The sequence below is a fragment of the Didymosphaeria variabile genome, assembly GCF_027946475.1.
Source record: "Didymosphaeria variabile strain IMI 356815 chromosome Unknown scaffold_3, whole genome shotgun sequence".
Lineage (NCBI taxonomy): Eukaryota > Fungi > Ascomycota > Dothideomycetes > Pleosporales > Didymosphaeriaceae > Didymosphaeria > Didymosphaeria variabile.
Genome location: NW_026611622.1, coordinates 1,530,107 through 1,556,563, shown reverse-complemented (window position 1 = coordinate 1,556,563; position 26,457 = coordinate 1,530,107). Strand labels below are relative to the sequence as shown.

At 50.8% G+C, this 26,457-nt stretch overlaps 9 protein-coding genes across 9 annotated transcripts; 3 read left to right on the top strand and 6 right to left on the bottom strand.

Moving 5' to 3' along the window:
* Window positions 1–2,987: 2,987 nt before the first annotated feature.
* On the top strand, window positions 2,988–5,236 carry N0V89_003867 (uncharacterized protein; the record flags this gene model as incomplete). Its single annotated transcript, XM_056212664.1, has 3 exons — window positions 2,988–3,366; window positions 3,698–4,069; window positions 4,137–5,236. The coding sequence occupies 3 exons, from the start codon at window positions 2,988–2,990 to the stop codon at window positions 5,234–5,236; spliced, it is 1,851 nt and encodes a 616-aa protein (XP_056072972.1).
* A 550-nt stretch (window positions 5,237–5,786) lies between these two features.
* Window positions 5,787–6,511, top strand: N0V89_003866 (uncharacterized protein; the record flags this gene model as incomplete). Its single annotated transcript, XM_056212663.1, has 2 exons — window positions 5,787–5,791; window positions 6,316–6,511. The coding sequence occupies 2 exons, from the start codon at window positions 5,787–5,789 to the stop codon at window positions 6,509–6,511; spliced, it is 201 nt and encodes a 66-aa protein (XP_056072971.1).
* A 783-nt stretch (window positions 6,512–7,294) lies between these two features.
* On the bottom strand, window positions 7,295–8,496 carry OMA1 (metalloendopeptidase; the record flags this gene model as incomplete). Its single annotated transcript, XM_056212662.1, has 5 exons — window positions 7,295–7,546; window positions 7,692–7,728; window positions 7,775–7,882; window positions 7,934–8,181; window positions 8,233–8,496. The coding sequence occupies 5 exons, from the start codon at window positions 8,494–8,496 to the stop codon at window positions 7,295–7,297; spliced, it is 909 nt and encodes a 302-aa protein (XP_056072970.1).
* Window positions 8,497–9,666: 1,170 nt separating this feature from the next.
* On the top strand, window positions 9,667–10,282 carry N0V89_003864 (uncharacterized protein; the record flags this gene model as incomplete). The annotated part of the gene is made up of 2 exons (XM_056212661.1): window positions 9,667–10,014; window positions 10,067–10,282. The coding sequence occupies 2 exons, from the start codon at window positions 9,667–9,669 to the stop codon at window positions 10,280–10,282; spliced, it is 564 nt and encodes a 187-aa protein (XP_056072969.1).
* Window positions 10,283–15,189: 4,907 nt separating this feature from the next.
* On the bottom strand, window positions 15,190–15,813 carry N0V89_003863 (uncharacterized protein; the record flags this gene model as incomplete). Its single annotated transcript, XM_056212660.1, has 1 exon — window positions 15,190–15,813. One exon carries the CDS (start codon window positions 15,811–15,813, stop codon window positions 15,190–15,192), a length of 624 nt encoding a protein of 207 aa, XP_056072968.1.
* Window positions 15,814–16,203: 390 nt separating this feature from the next.
* N0V89_003862 (uncharacterized protein) lies at window positions 16,204–18,607 on the bottom strand (the record flags this gene model as incomplete). The annotated part of the gene is made up of 5 exons (XM_056212659.1): window positions 16,204–16,785; window positions 16,835–17,238; window positions 17,374–17,571; window positions 17,626–18,409; window positions 18,470–18,607. 5 exons carry the CDS (start codon window positions 18,605–18,607, stop codon window positions 16,204–16,206), a joined length of 2,106 nt encoding a protein of 701 aa, XP_056072967.1.
* A 1,819-nt stretch (window positions 18,608–20,426) lies between these two features.
* Window positions 20,427–21,309, bottom strand: N0V89_003861 (uncharacterized protein; the record flags this gene model as incomplete). The annotated part of the gene is made up of 2 exons (XM_056212658.1): window positions 20,427–20,704; window positions 20,850–21,309. The coding sequence occupies 2 exons, from the start codon at window positions 21,307–21,309 to the stop codon at window positions 20,427–20,429; spliced, it is 738 nt and encodes a 245-aa protein (XP_056072966.1).
* Window positions 21,310–22,654: 1,345 nt separating this feature from the next.
* Window positions 22,655–23,820, bottom strand: N0V89_003860 (uncharacterized protein; the record flags this gene model as incomplete). The annotated part of the gene is made up of 2 exons (XM_056212657.1): window positions 22,655–23,225; window positions 23,279–23,820. The coding sequence occupies 2 exons, from the start codon at window positions 23,818–23,820 to the stop codon at window positions 22,655–22,657; spliced, it is 1,113 nt and encodes a 370-aa protein (XP_056072965.1).
* Window positions 23,821–24,920: 1,100 nt separating this feature from the next.
* On the bottom strand, window positions 24,921–25,800 carry N0V89_003859 (uncharacterized protein; the record flags this gene model as incomplete). Its single annotated transcript, XM_056212656.1, has 2 exons — window positions 24,921–25,712; window positions 25,792–25,800. 2 exons carry the CDS (start codon window positions 25,798–25,800, stop codon window positions 24,921–24,923), a joined length of 801 nt encoding a protein of 266 aa, XP_056072964.1.
* Between the last annotated feature and the right edge of the window lie 657 nt (window positions 25,801–26,457).

The following is a 26,457-nucleotide window of genomic DNA, read 5'->3' as shown; positions in this document are numbered from 1 at the left end:
CGACGTCGTGGGTGTGGGTGCGAAATTCCGTCTGATAGGTCGAGGCATGCCGTACGGAAGAGATGACGCTGTCCTACATGTTGACACCGCCTTCAGACAGCACCCGGATGTGAAGGATTCCATGGTTCTGTCCAGAGTACAGTATCAGCCGTGCATCACTCAAGACATTCTTCGGCCCCATCAGCACAGCACATGACGCCCCAATCGCTCGCCTGAGCGCGCCGTACCGCCCCTCAGCTTACGTCGGAACCAGATGTCGATCTGGCCAATGGCCGATGCAAGCGTAGGGTGTGGTTCGCGGACTGTGAGCGGTGCGGGTGTGGCGGCCCCGAATGCGGAGAGTAACGGGTCTGTGGGTTGGGTTGCGCTGATCCTAGGTGCGCACTTTGTCATCGTGGCATGTCTTCGGATGGTGCACATACAATGCGAGGTGCGTATGCTGAGGCGCGCATGGTGTGCATCGGCCGAATGCGATATGTTGATTGTAGATACGGCTGTATGTAGCTTCTAGAAAGACGGATAGCGACTGTATCCGGAAGGCGCTCATCGTATGTCACTTGGCCACGCGAGACAACGGCCTGCTCCGTCGCCATCACCATGGCTTCCTATTCTGACCGTCGTACTCGAAGCATCGCCTGTACACCAGCGATGCAGGAAGCACGAGACACTACGGAGCGCGCGTCGCCGTCTTACCACATGTAGATGCAGTAAGCATAGGACCCTATGAGCTCTGCAGTGTAGACGACGCATATCAACTCTCGTGCGCAGACAGCCAGACAATGCTCGTGCTATGTGTACTCGACCTTCAACGCTGTCTCCACACAACAGCGTCTTCTACTGTGAACATTTCAGAGGGCATATAAGCTGTCAACCTAGCGAAGCGTCTCGAAGCGCGCATAAGATCAAAGGATGGAGGCACACGTTGGTGGCAGCGCCCCCAAACGTGCTAGCCTTGCGTTTCGAAGCCTTGCGCTCCAAGGAACGCCCGGGGTCCAACCGTCATCCTCCTCACCAGCCACAGCACGAGAGCTGCTATACCGGTGTAGCAGTACGGTACAGGAGGAGCGGACACCGGCTTGCCTCAGGTTGCGTGAGGACAGGGGAGCGGGAAAAGCAAGACAACGCCGAGGTCTGAGCGTTGGGAGCGTTGCAGGATGGGGTAAAGAAAGCCCGTTCGCTGACCGTTGAAGCGAGGGCAAGAACCTGTCGTCGGGCTCTGGCTATGCTTGGATGCAGATGCGCCGTCCATACGCCTCTCCAGGGCTACTTCTGTTGCAGCCCTGGAGTATCTCCCACGCTGACTCTTCCCAGTCGTTCCTTTTCCCAGCCTCCAACCAACGCACCGGCACCATCACCCACCCAAACTATCCATGATCCTCCAGGCTGAGATCCTCTTCGAGACGAGGACGCATGCAGCACGCCCGTTGCAGACAATTGTGCCGCCGCGACCCGCGTGCAGATGCCGCGCCGTCGAGACCCAGCAGTGGTACCATGAAATGCCCATACGCCCCACTACAATGGACGCGTGCAGTTCGCGTTCAACCTCTTCATTCTCACTTTTCGACATGCGTCTATAACTCAATTTACCTTGCTCATAGTCGCTTCACATTCTGGAGAATTGTCGGGGCAGCTCGGCCCGCATCATTCCCTCCCGTCCTTTGCAAACGGGCTGTGAAAGTGAAGATCCCTTCGCGTTCGCTTTGCCCTCACCCCATCCTCCCAAACCAGCACTCCTCCCGACAATCTCCCGCCTTCGCGTTTTGAATCCTCCATGCTCGCCGCCGGAACGCGTTCCCCTCCCGCTGTGCGGTCGCCCTGCCGTGTGCCTCCTCTCACACGGCCTGAAGTGGAAATGTGATCGTGCAGGGTTCTCGTGCATCTGAGATGTGACGGCGATGGGCTGCAAGATTGCTCCAACGTGAACGCCCTTTTATTAGATATAGCCACTCGTCGGGGTTCCTGGGCGTGGGCGATGGGGCTTTATGTCGCACCATGGGCGGGGTTGGGACGGCATCGGAGTTTGGCAGACGCCTAGTCCTGTCGTTCGCAAGGAGAGTCTTGTGTTGACAGGGGGCCGCCATCGTTGCATTATTTGGAAAGCAGGTTAATTCACGTCAAGGGACCCTTCTGCACTCTGTGACAAGATCTCGGGAGAAAGGAAGGCGAAAAACCATGCTTGTCGCATTGTGGAGCTTTGCTCTTGACGACCCGACAACAAGCCGCAGGTAGAGTAAGAGCGTTGACATCGAAGACCAGTTGTACCGCCGACTGCTAAGTACGTCATGATGAATACAAGGATTGCTTGTGTTGTGAAGCAGGAACCCAGACGTGCTTCGTGACTGTTCGCTTTTGCTCAGGTTGACGTTGGTCCTCCAAAAATTGCGCCTAAAGCTTGCTCAAGAGGCGATTGAAGTTGTAGAAGTATAGATAACTATAACTGTAGGTTATTTGCCGAAGCCTGCAAAGCGATACCTGTTACCTAAATTTCCTTGTGGGTTTCGACGACTTCAACTTGATGATTCTTATGTTCAATTGTGACTAGTCTACAGCTCATCATCACCACAGTAGATAACAATCTAGCGAAACTGCTGTTGCCTATGCTTTCGAGCTGTCGAACAAAAATGACTGGGAAACGAGTGTAGACAATGACAAGCTAGCTACAGTCGCTCTACCACATGTGTGGGATTGCAAGCCAATGGCATGAAAGAAAGACGCTCAGCCTCGCCACGCCACGCCTCGCTGCATCGTGTTGTGCTCTTTATCTTGGTCTTTGTTCTTCATCGGATCACGTTCTTAGCTATACTACATTCGTACTACATTCATCAAAAACGTATCTTCGCAATCTTTGAGGCATATCAAACAAAGACGTGTAACATGGCGACACTGCCTTGGGCTACCAATACATATTGTTGACGGCCAGTGTACGTATTTCGAGTCCAGTTATTGATCGCAGCCTCTGATTCAGCCTACACACGCCAATGACCAAAATGTCCACAATAATTCATGAAGACCCAAGAGAGGGCCGACGCAAATCGTCGACAAGCAAATCGGAGAACACGCAGCTTCACACAATCATCTTCTTTCCTATTGATTACGATGACCCGAATAATGTGTCGATAACCAATATTGAAATGGCGGACAATTGTCTCCGTACTGGACCACACAAGCACATGGTCCGCAAGCCAGAGCTGGAACAAACCCCTTTGGCTATTACGGAGATGCCTGATTACTTCCAAGGCCCGCACTTCGACAGAGTTAAAAGGAGATTGCGCTCTATCTACTTCCACAACAACAGGAAATTTGAGAACAAGGTTTATATCGACGAAGGATCTGACTCTTACGCTGCTGAAGAAGAGCAAGGCGACAGTGAGGACGCTCATCGATTCCTCCACCAAATGCCTGTTTTCATGAAAAAGCTCGAAGAGAAAGGGTTCAGAACCATATATGCGCGCAATCTTCCATCAGCACTGCGCCATGCAAGACGACTGAAGCAAATTATTGACCCGGAAAGCCCGCTACAGTACAGACACGCGAGGACACCAAACACGCCACCAGAGTCAGGCACATCAAAAACTTCTACTTTGAGCCCAACGACCCCCCAAAAAACCAGTCCCAGATCAAAAGGTGATGCTTCTCACCTATCGAATGGTCGGTTCTAGGATACACATGGATAGCCGTGCTTATGACGCGCATGTAGGCGAGGGTGTCTTGCTCTACCCATCGCGTGAGGAGGTTGCCTTAGACAGTGCTAAGATTTACGATCTAGTCGCCTTTGACGCACTCGCTAAGAAGGACGGTCTGTGGCGACCTCGATGGCACCAATGCGACTTATCGAGTACCATTTCGGGCAGAAAACAATGTCCGTTCGACAACGACGAGTATCGGGACGTGTGGCATGGAAAGAGCCAAATCCTAAAGAGAGGCCACAGTAGCTGTACATCAAAAGTAGAGACCGTCTTCTGGAATAAAAAGTCCGGAGAGCCAGCTTGTTACACAAAGTTGCAAGAGATCCACAAAAAGCACAAAAATGACGATCTCCGAGAGATCAACAGCGAAGAGTGGCCGGGGGGTTCTCCCGAAGAGGGCGGAAAATCATATCCTGCACAACTCGCATTTTTACAACTACATACATCAAGAATATGTCGAATCTCTTCAGAAGTGGGGAGAACTCAGAGTATTCATAGCAATGCAAGATCACAAAGACAAACACGGAAAGACGATAAGAAAACCTTACGTGGTCGACATCATCAAAACTCACTTCACCACCGAAGCTGAGAGTAAAAAATTCCAAGAGAGACACGGACCGCCGATAAAAGAGGACGAAAAGACGAGAAAACGTAAGGGGTATGGGAGAGATTATAGAGCGAAGGAGGTAACAAAGGCCTACCTGGAGCGCTGGCTGAAGGCGCGCAAAATGTGGGCGAAAGAGTTAAGTAAACGCAAGAAGGAAGACTGGATCAATGCCCTCGAAGATGACGATAGAAGAAGGTTGGCGAGAGGTGACTCCGCAGATCGACCGAACCATAAACATGAGCCGAAAGGTGGCTCTGCTTCACAGTCCAATCCTAGGGAAAAACCAGATGACGACTTCCCTAAATTGACTGACGAAGGACCCATTGTGCGTTGCACATATTTTTCCTATCGGATGTATGTTTCTCGCCTGAACCTCGACAGTACCGAGGTCTTCAAATCGTACGACAGGATAAATGTTCCAGCCATCAAAAGATTCGCCCTTTCACAGTATAGACGATTTTATAGACGCTACCCTAAACACTTTGAATCCCTTAGCGTGGGCGCCAGAATCGATATTGGAGTCGGTCCGAAACAGTCGTTGTTCATCAATGAGGTGACGAGGTGGTGGTTTGCTTCCTGGTTTGACGGGTTCGAAGACATTGGATCGCAGGGCACGATTGCTCAAGCGTTTGCGGACAGTTTTTCACAGGTCTACAGGGTGCACCCACACGAACCAAATGAGCCCGTCCCGGAGAGCAGCGATGACGAAGATGACTATGATGACGATGGTGAACGCAAAAAACTCACAACGCTCTACAAGCAGAAGCAAGAAAAAACAGTTCCTAGAGAAAGGAGAAAACCCACAGCCAGTGGGGGAGGCGGTGCCGGCAAAGACGGTGGCGCCAATGGCAAGAGTCATGGCAAACGTCCTCCTGTAGACGACGACAATGAGGACGACGTTCAGAGAACGGCGCCAAAGAAGAACCGGAAATCACTAGGATGAACCAGCATTGACAAGCGAATAAGTGGGACAATTGAGACGAAGTGGCCGAGGAAAGGACGAGTTCGACGTGGATTACAAACAATATTGGCTCTCGCTTCCATAGTTGCAAAATACCTTACCTGACCCTGGTACTTCTTAAATATCACAAGACAGCGTCAATACTTTTTAACCCATTAGAAATGTACCTACCGTATTTTGCTTACTCGTACTTGCTATTATCATATATGCTCGATCGACGGTGAGAGGTTCACGAGGATTTTGAGGTGTACAATAATGCTCAACATAGTCCGCGATTTGCACCTTACATCTCATAAGCGATCGACAAGAATGGGAGGGACACCAGACCGAATAGACCAAGAGAGTGGAGCATTCGAGTACAAGACATGCGTGTACTTATCTAGCATTGACACCCTTCTGCCACACAACTATAGGTATTCCTTCTGTAAATAATAACACTTTCCTTGATCTCTTTGCGTTCAAAACACTTAAAATGAAGACGGACTGACAAGGAGACTGTCTTCGCCTGGATTGTTGTGAGAACCACGTCAACATGGCGTCAGCAGTTCATGTGTACAGATGCTCTTCATACGGACATGAAACGATAACGGCTAGCAAGCTTCCTTGTATGTACTAAACAAATCTCTTTTGTCTTACTCTAGAGTTAATAGCTATATAGTCTCACGAATCGAAACGATTAACAGACCTTCGCATGATGATGTGTCGAAGGTTGGAAGAACTAAGAGTCTTCATTGCAACATGAGATGGACAAGACAGGAAGATAAATCCAACAAGAGAGCGTTACGTGAATGATGTTATCACAATTCACCTCAATAGTCGTGAGGAGCTTGAAGCTTTCAATGGCGAGCTCAGAAGGGAAAATTCCACTTCTAGAACATTGGGGCGCAAGACTTGTGGTTGTGGGACGTGTACCCCGAAAGGACGCAAGAGGAGAAGGGGAGGCGAATAGAAGCTGCTACTGCTGCCTATACTGATACGCCGGGCAAGGGAGAGCCTTCCGCGGAAGATTAAGCTGCCAAAGGAGCATCTTTTGAAGACGACACGATAGTCGACGGTGACAGACCTGATGGCGCCTCTGCCATTGACAAAGACCAAGAGCCCAAGTTGGAGAATCCAAATCCAGAGATTCCCGACTCAAACGATGTCAACAAGAAGCATAAAGTCCTGGACGTGTTTCCGAAGAGATTTATGGAGATGTTTATCGCGAACAAGCGGGATGATATGATATATGAGGGGAAATTGCTGCTGAAGCGATGACCGTGGTGATGGTGCCGAAGGCGTTATAAACAATCATGGAGACGTCGGAGGAGTGATGGAGGTCATAATGAAGGTAATGGCGGGTAAGGCTCCTGTCAAAGCTTAGGTAAAAGTGCAGATAGAGGCAATGGTATCGGCCAAAGGTGGACGCAGCACGACGGGTAAACGCAGAGCCCATGACGACTCCGCTGGGAACTGACCGCCGAAAAGAGTTCCAGAGATAGGATTAACAACGTGAAACTAGAGCAGTACGGAATGTGATGCCGGTGGTCTCAAACAGCAGGGGAAGTCACCGAAAGAAGTCTCAGATAGTCATAATAGACCAACTTTGGAAATGGATGACGAAGGGTCGAAAGTTGAAAAACGTGTTTTATCAGTATACTGTGTGTATATTACAGCCTCTTCATGGCTTTTACTAAACAGTCGTTAATGGAGAGTGAAGTTAACAGGGTTTATTTCTTGACCTCTCATCGCTCCCTGTTTCTAATGTACTATCCTATTCATGTAGCGTAGCCTCATCGGCACTGATTCAGCTCGAGTCTCTGGTTAGATGAAATGGCTGAGAGCAACGCGAAACGGAGCCGTGTATGAGACCGAGCTGGAGAATCATCATCATACGTTCATTCGTGTATCCATAGGTATTCATGCAGATGCTGTAACCGGGCTATCGTACATATAATTGTTACAAAAAGGTCCGCATCCTTCCCTTTTCTTACCATCCATTACCATCCTGTCGCCAGAAGTTGTTAAACTGTTGCGCTAATATTTAATTAGCCGACAATTTCACTCTCTGGACATTCCGGACTTACAGTACACAGACGTAGCATGGCACTCGGACATTTCAGCCTGTTCGTGAGCTTTAGGTAACCATTCACGTATCTTCTCTTCCCGGTTGTGGTGTGACGGGTGAGTAGAGAGTAACTCCGGAGGGCCTGCTCCTCCAGTAGACTCCATACGGTGCCAGAACTCCATGGCAGCCTCGGGTCGATAGCAGGCTTGTGCCATCATCATGAGACCGATTTGATCGGCTTCGGCCTGTGAAGTGTTAGTAGGCGAACATAGTGGGTAAGTGGAATGGAGCACAAGCCTCTTGCTTTCGGCCCGCGGGCATCGAAAGAAATAAATTGAGGACAGCACTACTAAGTTGGAATGATAGATCGAAGGTCATCAGGGCAATCACGCCTAGGAAGACCAATGGTGCCTGGCTCAACTTCTCCCTGTAAAGTGGTCAGCTAGCGAGAGGCACCTAAGTGGATCACTTACGCTGTATGGTGCGCTACGACGTGAGCGATCTCGTGACCCAGCACTGCAGCAATGCCGTTTTCGTCTTGACATAGTGGTAGGATGCCAGTAAAGACGAAGACTTTCCCACTGCACCTCCGTCAGCGATTCGCTGCGCATTTCAGCCCTAGTATCGCGTACCCCGGTGCAACAAACGCATTTTGCTCCGGACTATCAATGACATGTACTTCCCAGTTCACATCGTGCAGTCCCGCAGCCGTCGCATATGGTATCAACCGCCCAAGCACCTTTTTCACCCTCAGCACGCGCGGGTCCCAGTCCGGTAGTATCCGTCCCTCATATTCCTGCTGTACTTGGCCAACCGTTTCGGCGCCTATTCGAGCTTCAATCTGCGGACTGATGATGTTGAAGCGGCGGCGACCTGAGATCTATACAAAGATCAGTATAACATGCATTGGCAAACTACCGGAATAGCGCACCGGCACTTCCTCCAGGTTATACAAGTAGAAGCCTCCAGAACCTAGACTTATCAAGCCCACGTCGCGATAGAACGTCGGGCGTGCAGCCCATCTCATGAATATGTTGGATGCGAACTGGAAGCGGCGGTATTGCGGGCGCCGGTCGCCGAAGCGGACTTCTCGGTATGCGCGGAACTGTGAATGCGGTTTGGTCGGCCGGTGGTGCGCAGGACTTCTAAATGCTCTGAAAGCGGACTCGAAGACTCGAAAGCCTGGGCGGTACATGGCGCAATGTCGAGGTGGTAGGTTGGTCTGGGTGGTGCGGCTGGTCAATGACGCGTGAACGCCGCGGGAAAGCCAAGCCTACCGGTACCGGTATGTACCACAGCTGCGCATCTATGATTCCATTTCTCTCCGGACAACAAATCACCACACCAAGAATGCGCAAAGGGATAACCAGCATCGAAAGAGTGTTCGAAATGGGCTTATTCATCTTGTGAATTCATTTTTCCCGGAGATCTTCTGGTCGAGATGATCCGTCACGAGGCACCTAGAAATCTGGATGCCCAGGTGTCTTTAACGAACTACACTCCAAGTGCTGTGCTACTCATTTTCATAAATGTCAACATGCACCAAGAAAGACGGGAGGCAAGAAGGTCTACTAGTATAACTGCCTACTAATTGTGGTAATGTAAATCATATCTCGACGCTATCCTCCAGACTTGCACCTTCAAGAACTGAAACGCATCTCGCCGCAGGCGTTTTCCGATCGTTTCGTTACAGTTCTATCGCCCGAATTTGCATCGTACTTTTATGGTCACTCCGGAATTAATCATTCATGTAACGTATGGCAAGATTATTCACAGCCCGATCCGCCACCAACCGCATGCTCACTACGCCCAACACTTAGGATCTTGAATGCTCTTGCGCCTAGAACTTCAATCAAACATTTGGAATTGTCGGGGTGAGATTATGAACACGAGCTTCGTGTCAATCTTCTTGCGTCCTTAGCTCCTATCAGTACCCCGAGATCGCGTGGCTACGATCTCGACTTTGCACGCACCAACACTGCTATATCACATATTACTTCGTCGCTAATAATAGTCACGATCATCCAACGTCGCCGGTACCAAGCGGCGTCGAAACCAGGTCGCTAGCACCGCTAATATGGTTAAATGGCATTCGCAGATGCTCTCGCCCAAATTTCGCAACTTCGCTTTAATAAACCGTATAGCGACGTCAGAGTGCTATCCGGTGGCAACACTACATTTGAGGCGTCGATCATTGGACTCTGCGCAAGGCAGTAGACATGAGCGATGCGTATTTAAGAATGGTGGACCCTGCGATCATCACTGCGTTATTGCTACAGAGAACTTGCAGCTAAGCTGACTATACGTTGCCCTCGCTACCAAAAACACTAACCTTTATTACGACTCGGAATCACAGTCGATTCACATGCACGCCGCTCTACTCCTCGCCGCCGCACCGGCATTTATCCTTGCCGCCCCCGAACGCGCTCCCAAAATCACATCGCTCAAGTTCTCAGGAACAGGTTGCCCAAACGATAGCAATTCCGTGAAGGCTGTCTACGGCGAGCTTGGCGACGCGCCATCGTTCACATTCAGTCAGCTCAGAGGCGATGATACAGGGAACTGCGAGCTGCACATCCAGTCAACTGGTGGATCGCAGGGGTGGCAGGTCGCTGTAAAGGAAGTTGCATATCAAGGAAACGTGCAGTTGTCGAGTGGAAGCCAATTGGATACGATCACCCAGGCATACTGGAGTGAGCATGCGGCTGATACCGTGAGTAGTCTCTGACATTGCGGCGTGGAAACGGTTACTGACGATGAAGCAGAGCGTACTGAAGGGAACGATTGCTTGCGCAGGTCCAGATATTAAGGACTACGTTACAGTAAAGTCAAGCACAACTGATCTGAAGTGGTCGAAGTGCACGGGTCCAGATGGAAACCCAGGCATCTTGAATGTCAACGCGCGACCTGTGGTGCAAGGCAACTCTGGGACATACGATATTAAGCAAGCGACCTGGGGTCTACAATGGCGGAAGTGCTAGCTTACTGTCTTTTTCTTTTCAAAACGTAGACTAGGCGGTATTTTGCTTACTATGAAAATATGTCGACACTTTCATTTCCCGGACCAATGTTCTACTTCTGCGATTACTGCGCATCTGTATCATCTACCATTTCGAATTCGCTCAACTTGTGCATGCACGACAGTGCCATGCCCTCCATGTCGTCTTCGTCTCCTGGTTCGAATGCACGGAGCAGGGATTCTTGTACTTCGTCCTCGGCTGGAGTGATAAACAAGTAATTTGCAGATTCTACACTCACGCTCTCCAGCTGCGCAAAAGCCAAGAACCTGAAAGCAAAGATCCAGATCAAAGCTCGTCAGCCAAGAACATCTTGTGAGCCTGCAACCCGTGGAATTTCCCCGCGAACACAAAGCTGTACTGTTTTGAGCGCTGGAAACTGCGGGCTGGCTGCGGTCATTAGCCCGCGGGCAAGATACATTTGTCTTAGGGCCAGGTTCTATACATGAGCCTCGAAACTTCGAGGGCAGATCTTCGGCGTCAGTGTCGTCAAGTCCTCTCCTTGCACTCGTCCAGGTACCTCGGTCAGCAATACATGATCGAGGTCCGCACCGTGGTTGAAAGCGAAAACGGGGTTCTGAAGAACATCTCTCGCTTCGTTGTAGAGCTGCTTGCTGACGGACAGCAGGCTCATGTGTGTTGCATAATCTTGACGTTCACTCACGTCCAAGTCATTGATGGGATCTAAACAATCGCAGACGAGGTCCGATGTGAGATTGCACGTGCTTTGCAGTCTCGATTGTGGCTCGAGCGCAACGCCGTATTGCGATGCTGATCTCAAGATGCTCCGAGGAATAGCACCTGTGCGGAACATATCGAGACCTGAAGCCTAAAGGTAGACATGTAGATGTTGGCGAAGCGATGAATAAGGGTGGGAAACGAGAGGCGGACGGTGCAATAGCGCCTGCCCCACTTGTTTCGGATGGTAGCCATTCACAGCCACCAGTCCTTGATGCGCCTTCCGTATCACAACCCTGGCAGTGTAACAAGCGAGTTGAGAGGCAAAGAGTAGTGCAATAGTCACTCTAAGCAATGCATAGCTACGCAACAGCTGCTGAATGAGTTGTGCTTATTCTCATTGAAATTAACATCCTGGAAGCCTAAAATCCAAGAACTGGGTATTTGCTCGTACTTTGACCACCTCGGGCCATTCAATCCTCGTCAAACACGACTCGAGTCCCCATGCATCTCTGACCGCTGCATCATTCCATCTAGCTCCTGCGGCGGTAGCTCTGTGGCAGTCTGAGCAGGCTGAGCGCCTGTGTGTGCGTAGTAATCGTTGTGTTTGGGTTCATTGGCGTATGCTCCATTCGGGAATGCTCCGTTCGCGTGCTGCTGTTCTGCCGGTGCCTCGTATACATTCTGCTGCTTCCGCCTCTTCAACAACCACCAGGCTAGTCCTGCGATAATAGCTACGCCAGCAGCCGCTCCGATGCCTATTCCAGCGCCAGCGCCGGCAGATATCCCTTTAGATTCCTCCTCTTTGGGTGGATCGGTGTTCGTAGGTGTGGACGAGGGCGGTGCGGTGCTAGATGAACTTGAAGAGTCGGTGCTAGATGAACTCGAAGAGTCGGTGATAGATGCTGATGTAGCCGATGATGCTGATGATGCCGACGAGGTGCTTGTGGCGGCTAGCAGTGCTTTGCTGTCAACCGTCCACCAAGTTGGAGACGCGGTCGCGGACGCCCCTGTGGCTTTCGATGGGTGTTTCACTTCACCCGTGCCTGGGTCAACGAAAAAATGATCGTTATCGTCGTTGCAGCATGCGTCATCCGAATCGCCGGCTCCGCAGCAGTACATGTTCTGCCCGCAGTCAACAAGCAGTGTGCCTCCGTGGGTCGCGAAGTCTGCGCGAGCGAAGTCAGCTTGCCCAACGAGTACATCCGATAAGAGACAGGCAACGTACCCGCACAGAGTGTTGAGCATCCATCCCAATTAGAGACGGCGCAGTACTGCCGAGTAGGGTTCCCGTTGCTGTCATGACACAACAAGTTGGAGCCACACTTGTCTCCTTGGAAGCAGCAGTTGTTTGTTCCGTTTCCACAAGACACCATTTCAAAGTCCTCCGTGTAGTATGCCGAGTTCTTCGCTAAGACGCCTATACATCCAGTGAATCAGCAACACCTCATTACACGGCGCTACAGAGGAGCATACCATCATGCGCGTAGCAGTCGGCGCGAACCGAACCGACCCAGAGTCCTAGCAGCAGCCCGTGTATCACTGTCGAAGTTCGCCGCATGATGGACGACTTGTGCAAAACGTCACGCTCTTCGTCTAGCGTGTAGAAAGAATGGGAACGACCAGGAATGAGAAATGATACGCGCGGTCAGACGGTTGCTTGGTAACGGAGAGAAGCCCCAGACATGTACTTTTGTGAGATGGGTGCCACTGAGGCTCAGACTATGCTCTGGGGGCCTGACTTTCCTTACATAGTGAGCGGCGAGGCTTGCGATTGGCTCCTCCCCTCCCGCACGGTCTCGAGTGTCTTTCAGCCCCCACAGGGCAATGTCAATCTCCGAAAATTCGTGTGCAAATGGATAACTTGTAGACATGATTATCATCAGCTGTTAGATGTATTCTCTTTCCCAAAGCTCCCCCTGCTAAATTTCAGAAGACCATGAGCCTTGTAGTTTTAGGGACGATGCATTGCATGCTCGCCTGTGACAAGTTCTGAAGTTGTGTCTGCAGATCTCAAACAAGGCGCTCTGCGGCCTAGCCGCAAAAGGTATTTAGCGTAGCTCTGTTTCCAGTAGCGTCTTTGCTTGATCGTCAGCTTACTCTTGGCGTTGTCTTAAAAGGATATCAGCCTCATGCGTAACAGGATTTAGGGCTTTGCAAGTTCCGACTCACCTTCAGCCGAAAACATCGTAGAAACCGCCATAGCTCATGTTCCAAGTCGAAAATTTCGTCTAGAAATTCTCGGATAATGCGGCCTTCTTTCGGACGATTAAGCCAAGAGAATGGATGCCTAAGCGCTAGGATTCGACGGTTCGTTCGTTAGGATGTCACTTTAAATAGTTAGGAACGCTTTAGGCGAAATTACACATCGTATTCTGCGGCCGAAGAACATTCAGTTGGAGTCACGATGCGATAAGAGATGGCGTGAACATGCAACGAATGACCAGAATTGATCTCTACAGTCAGCTCACCACTGCATGGAAAGAAATAGAATGCGCATTAGAAGGAGGAGTAAGGAGGACCAGGGAACCCTAAGTCATTTCGTGAACTCGATTGGAGAGCGGACAGCTAAAGTCTGTCCACATTGAATTGCATATACCTGCGATTGTGGCAGAAAAAAAGGACACTTACACTGCTCATCTTGGAACAATGGAGGACAGCAAAGCACCGTGGTGTATTTCATCTCCACATTCACCACCTGCCCAACCCACGTCCCAAAATATCCGCGCTTCGCAATTCCCAGATCATGTGTCCATCTCCCAAACTCTCGTGCATACCAAAGCTACTCGTGTGCTCGGAGCGACCATTGAACAGGTATTTGCAAACGTCGCAGTCGCCGTCTCCGTATTTGTGGTGTGCATCCAGTACAGGCCTGGCACCTTGCCGTGACGGTCCAGTGGTGGCCCATACATGTAGTGTGACGTCTCTTATTGGACAGCCGCCACGTCTTGATGGACGCCAAGTGCAAAAGCAGTGTGGCTAGTCACTCGGAGCATTGACGGCACAGCAACGCTAATCAAGAAATATAACATTTCATTATCTTGATGTGACCCAGCAACACGAATGGAGTTGCCATCCGAGATCGGTCAAAGTCCGTATAACTTCCAGGTACCAACGTTGGTAACGCTACGGATGGAGTGACATACCCAATCAGTGATGTACCTCGGTTGTTGGACGCCAAGCGGACCGCCAATTGATCGTTCTCGCAGTGCCTGTAGGCTTCCAAAGCTATTGCTGAGAGCAACTCAGACACCAGTCGACAGACTCGAGCGCTTTGTTGTGCCGTTCCCGAGGTTGCCTACTCATCGAAGCACTTTCAGAGCGCTCCTCCCAGATCGCCCGTAACAAAAATGTCAAACTCAACACCGACCAAAGCGGTGAAGCCGCTATCGGACTTCCACACGATCGGCATCAATATCTATCTGAGCTCACCAGATTCCTACACCCCAAGAGAGCCTCTTATACTATTCTTCCCTTGGATGGGCGCAGCGCCAAAACACATCGCCAAATACACCATTACATACAGAAAGCTCTTCCCCACAGCGCGGATAATACTGATACGTAATGAACTCGGGGACTTCTTCCGCAGCGAGGCGACCTATACCAAGCTCTTGACACCAGCCATCGATGTACTTAAAGAGCATGTCGACGCGGGCGGTGAATTTCTTGTACACAGCTTCTCGAACGGCGGTGGTAATCAAATGCTCGAGTTTGCTAAAGCTTGGAGGAAGCGTGAGAGCTCTCCACTACCCATGCGCGCACAGGTGGTGGACTCCGCTCCGGGGAATGGGGGCTGGCTGAGAAGTCACAAGGCGATGGCTACATCGTTGCCGCGCTCCTGGTTGTGGAGGCTGTTGGGCTCTGCAACTATTCATCTTTTTCTCGCCGTATTGTTTGTGATTGGCAAGTTGGGCGGGAGGGAGAATATGATGGCTGTCATACGCCGTCAATTAAACGACCCTAGTCTGTTCAACAAAGGAGCTCCAAGGGTTTATCTGTATAGCAAGGCGGACGAGATGGTCGGACACGACGAGGTGGAAGACCACGCAGACCAGGCGGAGGCGCAGGGTTGGAAAGTGACGAGAGTTCGATTCGAGGGAAGCCCGCATGCAGGGCATATTCGAGAGGATGAGGGGCGGTACTGGAGCGCTGTGCGGGCTGCGTGGGGCAAGGGCTCGCGCACATTGTGTAACTTATGCTGAGAGTCGCGAAGCAACCAATGTCATGTAGATACTCCAGAGTAAGCCGAAGAAGCTGAGAAAGACAATTCGGCGCTCGACGGGCACATAAGCGAAGCTGACCATGTTGGCAAGCGGCCAGATCTTGTACGAGTTCCATATGATGGTCAGCTCTTCCTCGCGGATGTCTTTGCCAATCTGTGCTGCGGTCTTGCCCTGCATGAGCCCGAGCAATACAAGAAACATGGTTGTGTTGAGCAAGGCACCGCCCGTCATTGAATCAGCGATGGTCTTCTTGACCACGTTGCCCCAGCTGCGCACGTAGACTTCTTCGTCTATCGCCCGCTTGTCCTCGCCGTCGTCTCTCATGAAGGCGCCTTTCTCTACGTCGTCGCTCGATGGAGTGCGCCTCCGCTTAACTAGCTTCTCGCCAGGGAACATGTATTCCAACCACTTTTGCCAGTAGTAGTTGATCGGCGTCGTGATTAAGCCCATTGCGGTGAGCTGGTAGAAGAGCGTGTAGTCGAAGACGAAGGGCACATCTTCCATGTATGCCTTCAGTCTCTGAGCGGCGACATTCGATGCACAACCAATTGTAAGTGAGAGCACACAGGCTGAGAGCATGGGCGGTGGCGGCATTGTGAGGATAACGAGGCGCGGCGAACGCGGCGAACGCGGCGAACTGACAGAGGAGACGAGAGGTGAGAGCAGCCGTCGCGCTTTAAAAAGGGGGATCAATATGCGCTGGGACTCAACTTGGACGGGGAAATACGATAACACGAAAAGCGCGACAGATAACAGATGGAATCAGTCCAGGCAATGGTCCGATCAGATGTGAGCACTACGTCTGCATGGAGGCATCAGCCTGGCGAGCGGAGTTGCGGGGATTGGTCCGAGCGTCGTGCCTGTTCAGTACGACATGCGTGTCAGCAAAATGTCCAACATCTGTCCTCTTGACATCTTTTATCGGCTTCTAAGCTCTCCTACATTTTCTAGTACATCCTTCTCTATGTACAATCACAAGGCCCACTACCATTTCTTACTGTAGCCAGTTACATTCCCGGCTTTGCCTGTATCCAGCACTGCTACACTCAATTGCGGCAGCACAAACTCAAAAGTACCACTCATTCCCGCGCTCACCTCACTCGTCGTGGTATTCACTATATTGACTCCAGTGAAGGGGTCATTGTATGCATAGTTATCCGCGACAGAATTTGTGAGCACGGTGAGACTCGCCTTCGTGCCTGGAGTGACGCCCTGGAAGTGGACCGAGACCGGAACCGTGCTACTATTCGTAGTGTTGTAAACAGCACCCTTCCATACGAATGCGCCGTTCCTGGATTCATCCCGACCCGCAACCCAGTATAGCGGGCCATAGCTCGAGTTGCTCGTCGTCGGCAGCGTATGGCTGATAGGGCTATGGGCAAACAAACTCCAGCAGTACCATGTCACAGCCCTAGTGGTCTGCTTAGGATCGGCCGAGTATTGGAGCAAAGTAATCGGCCATTGGAACCTGTTCACGTTTTTGAGGACCGGCGCGTAGAAAGTACCAGGAATACGGTCCGAGTTGCGCTCATATCCGATGAGACTGATGGCTTCACCAACTGCGCCCTGCCTAGACGCACGGGTTAGCACAAGTCAAGAAAATGGGACTAAGTACCTCGTATTTATGTCTATGCATATCTACTTCGTACTCGGGCGTCGCATACCACCACGGGTAACTGTATAAGGGTCCATCCCAGCGAGGAGTTTGGCCCCCATTTACGTGCGTAGCTGCAACCTCACCAACGATATGGCCAATATCGTTGTCGAAGCGGTCGAACTCTTCGACGAGCTCATCAGGTCGGCGATATGGGTGGTAGTCGCCAATGGCGCCGGGCGTCTCGGTGAAGTTGAGGCCTTCTACAGTATTCGGGCCTGTAGTCGCACCTTCCGGAGCTGGGTCGCTTGTAGCAGCTGAGGCGATCACCTGGATGTGCGGGTAGGCTGCCGTGATGGCGTCGAAGAACATCTTGAATCTGTACTCGCGGTACGAATCCCATCCGCCAGGGTATCCGGCAAGCCCTAATGCGCGGGTACAAAGTCAGTATGAGCTAAGACGGTGTGAGCGAATACCTTGTGCATGTCTCAGCCTAGCGAGAAAGAAATGTTTCTTCTAGCACAAAGACACATCCACGTTGTACCTGGTGGTGTGCTTACAGTCCTCGTTACCAACTTCAACGTAGTTGAGCTCGAAGGGTTCTGGGTGCCCAAGCGCGGCGCGCTTTGCTCCCCAGGTCGAATCAGCAGGTCCAGCGACGAACTCGATCTCATTGAGGGCATCCTCAATGAAAGGCTGCAATTTGTCCTGCGGGGTTACATCGCCATTGAGGGCAAGACCGCCCCATACCGCGAGCACTTCCCAATGTTAGAGTCGGGGATCTCTACTCAAGTATATCCAACAATGCTTACCAATCTGCAGATCCATATCCTCGGCCCACTCGAGATACTCCATAATGCCTAGTCCGTGTGTCTGCTGGTAACCCCAAACACCCTGGAAGCCGGGCCTGTCTTTTAGCGGACCGAGGGTGTCCTTCCAGTCCCAGTGCGTATCGTTAGTCAGACCCTCAAGCATGTTGCCTCCTGGGAAGCGGAGGAAATGCGGGTTCATCTCAGCAAGTGCATTCGCAATGTCCACACGCAGTCCATTCTTTCTGTTCTTGTACGTTGGTGGGAACAAACTGATGAGGTTGAAGTCTAAGTAACCGTGCTTGGTGCCATCCGCATCGAAAGTGACTGCAAACGTGTTATTGGAGTTTGGCGCATCCTTCTCCGGCACGAGTTCAAATTGATGCTCCACCCATTCACTGTCGACAGCTTTCGAGACCACTTCAACAGATCCAAAGACGTCGTTGGTAAGGTTAGACTGCAGCGATGCGATGAAAAGACCCTCATAGGCACCCTTAACCCAGAAAGAGCCGGTGTATTTCTGCTGGCTAACTGCGATGCCCCAGTACCCTTCGTTCTTGAAGCCAACCTTGCCAGTACTGTATCCAGTGCGGTTACTTCTCGCAGCCACTCGCAGGGATGCAGGAAGAGCTTTGGAGAGCGGCACCGAAAGATTCTGGATGCTGAGACTGGCACCGTTGACGGGAAAGTAGTGCGCTGTGGAGACTGGAAACTCTCTGGAATACTGAAAGGCGCGGTTCTGGATCAGTTCGGCGTAGATGCCGCCATCACCCGAGTTGTTAATATCCTTTTGGAATATGTTAGGAATATACACCAGAGCATGAATTGTTTGCAAGAAGAGTCTCACCTCATGGAGGAAACCGTAGCCAAACGGATGTCCAAATTTGCCAGTCTCGTTGCCACCAGACGACTTAACGATGACCTCGACAGCCACTGCTTGAGCAGCGCAAGCCACCACAGTGAGCGCGTGTCTGAGAACGACCATCTTCAGCGAGAGATCAATTGCAATGATCAACGGTTCTCATGATGTCAAGAAGCGTCCAGGCAGACCTTATGTACCACGGGAGCCAGATTTGTGAGCATGGTAGTCCTAGCTATCTGCACTGCCTGCACACACTACGTGCACTTCATTTAGCCACATCCTTGATAGCTTCTGATCGTGCATCTGCTCCTCCCGACTCCTCCAACGTCTGCTCGATCAAATTGGGGATCCGCCGCTCCAAGAACCACTCTCATTGGTGCGAATACCCCCTCCACTCTCGCGACTACCCCAACCTCGGCTCGTTCCCCACAACTTCGCCATCTTTTACCCCGGTCTCAGGATGTCTTCGCCAAAGCGTCAGCGTATGCCAAGAGTGCGGGGGAGGTCATTGGAGGATTTACGATGGTAGTTGCGAAACGGCGCCGGAGAAATGTGTGCGCGGTATGTACCTTACAGATCTGCCGCAGCTGCGGGGATGGATGGTGGACATCGCGTCATGTCATAATAACGGTATTGTAGATGTCGTTCAGGTTGGTATGATATTATGCGCAAGACTTCATTCTTGGAGAGCAGATCCACTGGAACGACATGTGCGATCGATGAGTATGTGTCTTCACTCTCGCGGGGAAGATAGAAATGCTTCTCAAACCATAGGTACCCAACAACATCATCAACCTGAGCACACTGTGTCCATCTCAGAGCCATTAAATCTCTTATAGCAAGTTTGTTCGCGTCATAACCGTACGTGGAATTTCATTGTCTTGAATTTCGTTCAAGCCGAGTCGTGGAGGAGGGACTTCTCCTGGCCGTGATGAACAAAACTCCCACATTGTATTGGATCAATCAGGTGCGGGACTTGGAGACGCCTAGTTGTAGGTGGACATGAAGTAGGCGGTAGCGCCGTCTACTAGAATTTTAACAAATTCAGTCAACTTATGGGTGGTTGCGGAAAAATGGCAACGTTGGAAGGGTATGACGTTGAGCCTGGAGCCTTGAGCTTCTAAGGGGACGGAAAGTCTACTTTAGTGTCACAATCTTTTATCCAACATCGAAGCTGGCTGTGGTAAACTAGGTGCAGGGATTATGTCGGCGTTTGTACTCTGCAAGGTTGTTTGAGTTAATCCGGGAACCAGGTAAAGCACAGAGGGATGCAATTTGCAGGGATCTAGCCCGCTGTGCGGTTAGGGCCAGCCCAACGCTTATCAATGCTTTGCAGAAAGAGTGTGCCACCTCCTACGGCGCTGGAATCAGCAATTCGATGATTCTCCAGTAATATAGTAACTATAGGGAGTGAATCGTTGGCTTATCTACTCTAGTACCCTTATTTTAATAGATTAATACCCTATTTTAGGCTCCACCAGGCCCAAAATATAAGTTCAACAGGATTCAGCTAATGCTTTAATCCCCATAGTCACTATATTAGTAGAACTTCTGATTCTAGCGCCGTAGGAGGTGGCACATTCTTTGTGCAAACGATAATATACTCCAGTTTGGTAAGTTGAAAGACAACTCTTGGTTCAAGAGCCAAATTAGACGTATGAGCCACGCTTGCTCAGAGTAGCCTTGACCAGCAACGGATAAGAGTGAAAGTGAAGGTCAATAATGTTCGATTCAGTCACGGCTAGGGATAAAGGAAGGAGAAACGAAGAAGCCGGAGCTTTGATAAATATGCCACAAGTTATCGCTGTGGAAATCTGCGCTGACCACCAAAAGCAAAACCCCTTCAAGAATTCGTCCGCATCAGTCCATCCAAATTAAATTACCAGAAGCTTCAAAAACAATCTGTTACCATTACCAGCGAAAACCGCTATGTATCTTTGATTTACAAGACATCGGCCAAAGCAAATCCAACCAGTCCCACCAATGTACCAAACGCCACTCTAGCCGCAGAGGCTTCGTAAGTGGGCGAAGTCGGCTTTGCACCACCAGCGGCAGTTAAGTTTGGTGCCGACACGCCAGTTGTGTACCCCGTAGGAGTCGCCGCGGGAGCAGTTACGCCAGTGAGATACCCGCTGGCTGTAGGTGATGACTTCGCCTCTTCGACGTACAGGGTGATACCACCTTCACAACCTTTCACGTAGTCTTCGAGGCGGTTGAGACCTAACCTTGTCAGCAGCTGCCGCGACATTCTGAGAAGCATACGGGCAATGTTGAAAAGGGAGTGAATTACCATCATACCAATACAGCGTGTAATCGACCTCGGAGTTGCCCCTGCACGCGCGCCAAGATGAGGCGTCCAACAAACTGCTATTATCTCTCGTATATCTTGCAGCTACCATGAGCGTCATCTTCCCTTCCTTCTCCAGAATCCACCATTTGTCTGCTACAGTCATCTCATCCTCAGCGGGCTTAGGATCTGCGCCAATGGGGTTATCGTAGAGACCAAGAGCGATTTCCTTACCGGTGAGGACGAGGTGAGTCTGGCGGATAGTGCCTTGGAGCTCGTAGAGAAATTTGCCTAGAGACGAGCTAAGGAACTTGAAAGTGTAGGGGTTGCGAGGCTCGCCAGTCGAAAAGATGCCTAGGGCGTTCGGGGAGGTGTTGACAGGCGATTCAGTTTTCACAGTGACGACGGCATCGTTGATGGCGCTGTTACTGCTGGAGAGACGGATCTGGTAGACAGTGTCTGGAGAAGGAGAAGTTGCACATACTCGTGCTGTCACGAGAGCGGCGGTGGTGAGGAAAGTGGACGTGGTGAACTTCATCTTCACTGCAGGATGGAGCGGGCGAAGCGGGAAGAGCGAACAAGCAACTAGACTAGAGAGATGGAAGTGTTGTTTGCGTGATGATGTAGAGGTGATTTGCTAATGGACTATATTGAAGGGTTATGGTATAATATATACACAGTGCCTTGAGATACGTGGGCTACACTAAGTATACCTAAGGGTATCTTTCAGTGCTCTGGTTGCTGCGGCATGTGGTTCAGCGCAACTTTGATCAGCCACAGTCTTGCAGTAGGGACTATACAGATGCCACCTACTTTCTCTCAGCGGGGACAACCAAGTAAAAGAATGATTGGATGTGCAGATATCTGCAGGGGAGAAGTACCGGTTTCGGCGAAGTCGAGGGAGCCGAGTATGTATGCTGAAGCCGTCTAAACAGCCGTTCAGCTCGGAATCTACGCTGCGGCACTATAACGCATCTGCAAAATCCTGCCCTGTTGAATACGGTGTGGCCGGCGTTCACATTTACGTGGAAGCCTCCACCGCCTTGCTCTGCGCCTGATGCACGTTCTGTTCCATAGTGTCACCGGCAAGTGGAAAGACCAATGGCTCTCACGCTTGTCATTTCCCACTGGAAACCTTACGTGGTTTGTGAATGCTTGGTGCGGAACGCTACGGCTAGCCTGAAGCAGTAGCCCGCCCACTGCATCCTTCCGCCCAACCCCAGCCGACGTTACATTCGTCCTCTTCAGCTCGGCACGCTCGGAGAAAAGGTACGACACTCAGCCCCCAACTTACCGGGGATTTTCCCCAGCTCCTATATGCGGCTCTTCTATCCCCACAGTAAGCGGCGACATCTTGGTTACCACGCTGGAGTCCTGTCAGCATCGGCGAAGGCTGAAGGAAAATTCGGCGTAGCCGCGTTGTAGGCTAATCAACGCTATTCGCAATCCTTCCGACAGTGCGCCACTGAGCCGCCTTGGAGATAACCATGGCATGCCCTGCATTAGGAAGCTGGGCGCTCGCGCGGGAGTCGGGCAGGGGCAATCATGTTTGGTTCGTAAGGAGGTGAATGCACGGGTTGTCAGTTGAAAAGTCTTTCGCAGAAAGAACATCTACTTGAGGGACCTTCGATGTAAGTCTATTTCGCTAAATCGAAAAAAAGCGGGCATAATGAGTCTCATTTCGCGCGACCAGTTGGAGCAGCTGTGCTGTATGTGGTGCGAACAACCTACTACATGCGGACCTAGACTAACTTGGTCCCACAGACGACCTCAAGGACATGCTATGCTGGGTGGAACTATTCAAGATGTGTTGCTGATATGACATACAAAGATTGGGGCGACAAACGACGACGGTCTTCATACTATGGCAATAAGGACTCTTTCTACGGCTCCGCGAGACGGTACACCAACTTTACACCACTGACCTTGCCGTTCTTCATATCTTCCAACCCGCTCGGTATCGAATCGAAACCCCCCTCCCTCACTTCCGCACGATGCGGCTTGACTTTGCCCTGCGCGATCAAATCGCCCGCGAAAGACATCCACTTCTTCGCAAATACATAGTCTTCGAGACGTGCCGGAAATTTCGCATCTCGAATGTGAAACGCTTCGCCTTGCGCTGTATATGCGAGCGAGACGGAAAAGACGACATCATCTGGCCGAGCCTCGAACTTGCTATTGCGTTCAATAAAGTTTTTAATGTCCTTCACAAGGATGGTCCCGTAGTAAAGCTCCCGGCCTTCTGGTGCTTTTGATGCCAGCGCTTTCGCTGAAGCTTCTGGGCTGCCGTGCTCGCCGATGGTGTCAAAGACGCAGTACAGCTTGTCATTAGTGTACGCGCGGATCTCTTCGCCCACGGTGGGTGAACGCGAATCAAACACAGCGTCTGCGCCCAATGACTTGACATAATCGAAGTTGCTCTTTCCGGCTGTGGTGAGAACCTCATAACCGGATCTTTATATTGCAATCAGCAAAGTTCGTGCACCATGCACAAGGAACAAACTCACAGCTTCGCGAACTGGATGGCTAACGCACCCGTCGCCGAACTCCCGCCATATATCAACATCGGTACCTTCTCCTTCAGCGGACTATCAGGCCACGGCACGGGCATCTCCTGATACATGCCTTGCCCGACCGTCAAGATGCCAACTGGGAAGGTCGCAGCTTCCTCAAAGCTCAAGTGATCGGGAATGTGAGCCATTACCGCCTCCTTCGTGTACACGTACTCCTGAAACGCCGCGTTATCGGGCCTCCCTTCATTGGAACCATGCGCCAATCCAAAAACCCTTTCGCCTTTCTTGAAGCGTGTGACCTCCGGACCAACTTTTTCAACGACGCCGGCAAAATCACACCCAACTGTTGGGCGTGTGGGTATTCCGTACTCGAGGTGCTTCCAGTCGGTGGGATTGAGGGCTACAGCTACAATCTTGACGAGGACCTCGTCGGGACGTGGGTCGTTGGTGAGGATCGCGTCTGCGACGACCACGGCCTTCTTGTCTTCGATCTTGATGGCTTTCATGTTGGTCGCAATTGAGTGAACTATGGTCATGCTGGGCTTTGTAGTTGGATGTGGTTTGAGTTGTCTGAACGGAGAGCCGGGCTTGTTTGCGCTTTTGTAGTGTTCTGTGTGGGTTACAATTTCAAAGCACCATATCATCGTAGGAAATTGGGCGGGTGCGCGGCCGCAGCGCTTAAGTCCGGTCACTACTGGTTACGTGCGCACCTAACGTTCGAGCTTCATTACATAATGTGTAAGATGATGATGGTTGACGAATTTGTCGACTTCGAGCAAAACTTTTGGTGAAGCGTAATATGATATTGGCTATGATAACCAACGAACCTATGTCTTAACTGTAATGTGCACTGAGCCAGAGCAAGATCTAATTGGGTCAGACGATGCTACTCTACTGCTCGCAACTGGGCCACCCGCGTGGTATATTATCCATCAAAGCACACAGGATATAATACGATACGACTAACTGTTCTATCGAAATGGTTTTGGTGGACTCAGTAACAGACTAGAATTTCAAGGGCTATGGCGGGGTACATTTGTTTGTAAATTGTGGATGACAAATGGGCGGCGATGTCGGCCGCGCGGCCGCCTTTATTTCGTGCCTCACTACGGTATCCTACACTGTAAACCCCAATATACATTATCATGTTACAAAGCCTGGGTAATTTGTATCACATATCAATAAGCGATCATAGAGTAGTTCTGCATGGTTGATGTGTGTCGGGGAAAGATAAGACAATACCTGGGCATCAACTCGATCACGCGAGCCTCAGTTTGCACATCGAATCATTCCAAGCTTTAAGAACAATCTGGCAAGATACATTCAAGAGTACTGGGCTTGTCAGCTAGAGGTATCCCTTACGTGTTTACGAAGATACGAGCACTCGTGTGCATCTCATGTTCTATGACATTGCCATAGGGTGATTCCGTGTAGTAACTTCTGGGTAGTTGAACGATCATGAGGGCTTGTACTTGGAATGACGCGACGCGATATGCCATAAAATTGTAAAATATGACTTACTGGTACTGCGATGTGAAGGAGAAACTCTGTGGTTACGCATGCGGCGGCATCACAGGTTACCATGTATGTGTAGCCATTGAATGGTCACATTATCTATCGATCAGGACATCTCCTATCATGCCAAGTCTTTGTACCATTCCGCAATTATTTTCAAACACTCGTTGAGACTCTTGAACTTGTCATGGCCAAGAATCTTCGTCTCTGTCAGCACAGAGTCCACGTAGAATGGCATGTTTGTAGGCACATTGTCTCTCCCAACTGTAAGAGTACCGCTGGCAATCTCATCCTTGAAATTTCTTTCGATAGCGTTGCCGGCTTCTTTCCAGGTTTGCTCACCACTCTTCGCGTTATCACTAGATGCAGCCGCGATGAACCAATCGGGTATCTCGTCGTCAGTGATCTTGACCTTGTCCAAGGCTTCCACGTGAACTCTGGCGCAGTCTCCCACATGCACGAAACCGAATAGGTAACGTGGTTTTGGCTCGTTGAAGAGAAGTGCACGAGACATGCGGTCCATCTTGTTTCTCGCTTCAATTTTCGTGGAGATTAGCTCAGAGGGCCCCATCACAGTCCCGGGAACGACTTGAACAATTGAGAATGGCGCTTTGCCAGACGCGCGAAGGTTCTTAAGAATGGTCATGCATTGGGCTTTTGCTGCGCAGTAGGCGTGATGAGGTGAGGCAAAAGGTGGCTTAAGGGGTAGTAGTCCAGAATGCACAGGAGTATGCTCGTTGAGAGGCATATTCATGTCTGTGCCTAGTGTATCTCCGTCGTTAGGGTGCACCATAGCTGCTCCAGCTTGGGTAAACACAATACGCTTTACAGTGCCCGATTGCTCAGCGGCAGAGAGAATATTGTGCATCGATTTGACAAATGGGAGGTAGATGTCATTGTCCGGATGCTTGTCCTAGAGGGCCATTAGTAATGAAGAAAGGTCGGATGATATGTGTAGAATACCAGGGCACGTACTGGTGTAGGCCAAACACCTGCAACATGAATCACATATTGTGCGCCTGCAAGTGCAGAGTCATATGATTTCGGAACGGTGTTGTCAGGCACGATTGCATAGTCTACTTCGTCTTCAAACTGTTGGAGAGATGATCCACATCTGAGACTTCGGGCCGCATCTTTAGTTCGGACTACGCAGCGAACCCGATGTCCTTGGCGCAGCGCATACACTGTACAAGCATATCCGATTGTGCCGTTGGCACCTGTAATCTGACATCGTTCAGCGGTCTTCCTTGCCTCGCCCGTGCGAAATGTCTCTTCCGAGGTATTGTGGGAATAGATGGGATGAGGCATAATATTCGAAGCGTGATGCATACCACAACAAGACCTCGGTCTTCCTTCGCCATGCATTCGAAGTGTGCTCGCTGGGAGTTGATAGATGATGCGGTGGTGATCCTTGGGTACCCGTGGTGTGTCCTAGGGCAAGTCGGCCTACAATGTGCCTCCGGTATTCGCTCCTGTCGCTGAGACGTATGTATGTATATGTGAATAAGTTTACGATGGGCGACATCTCAACTGTGGATTTGGTGTAAGCATCGGCTAAGCTTTGCATGGTCCGTCCTGAGTTGTGGAGTCTTCGGTGAGAGACACTAGCCTAATTCGTTCGGCAAGATCATCTGCTCTTGCGCGTCATCCAAACATCC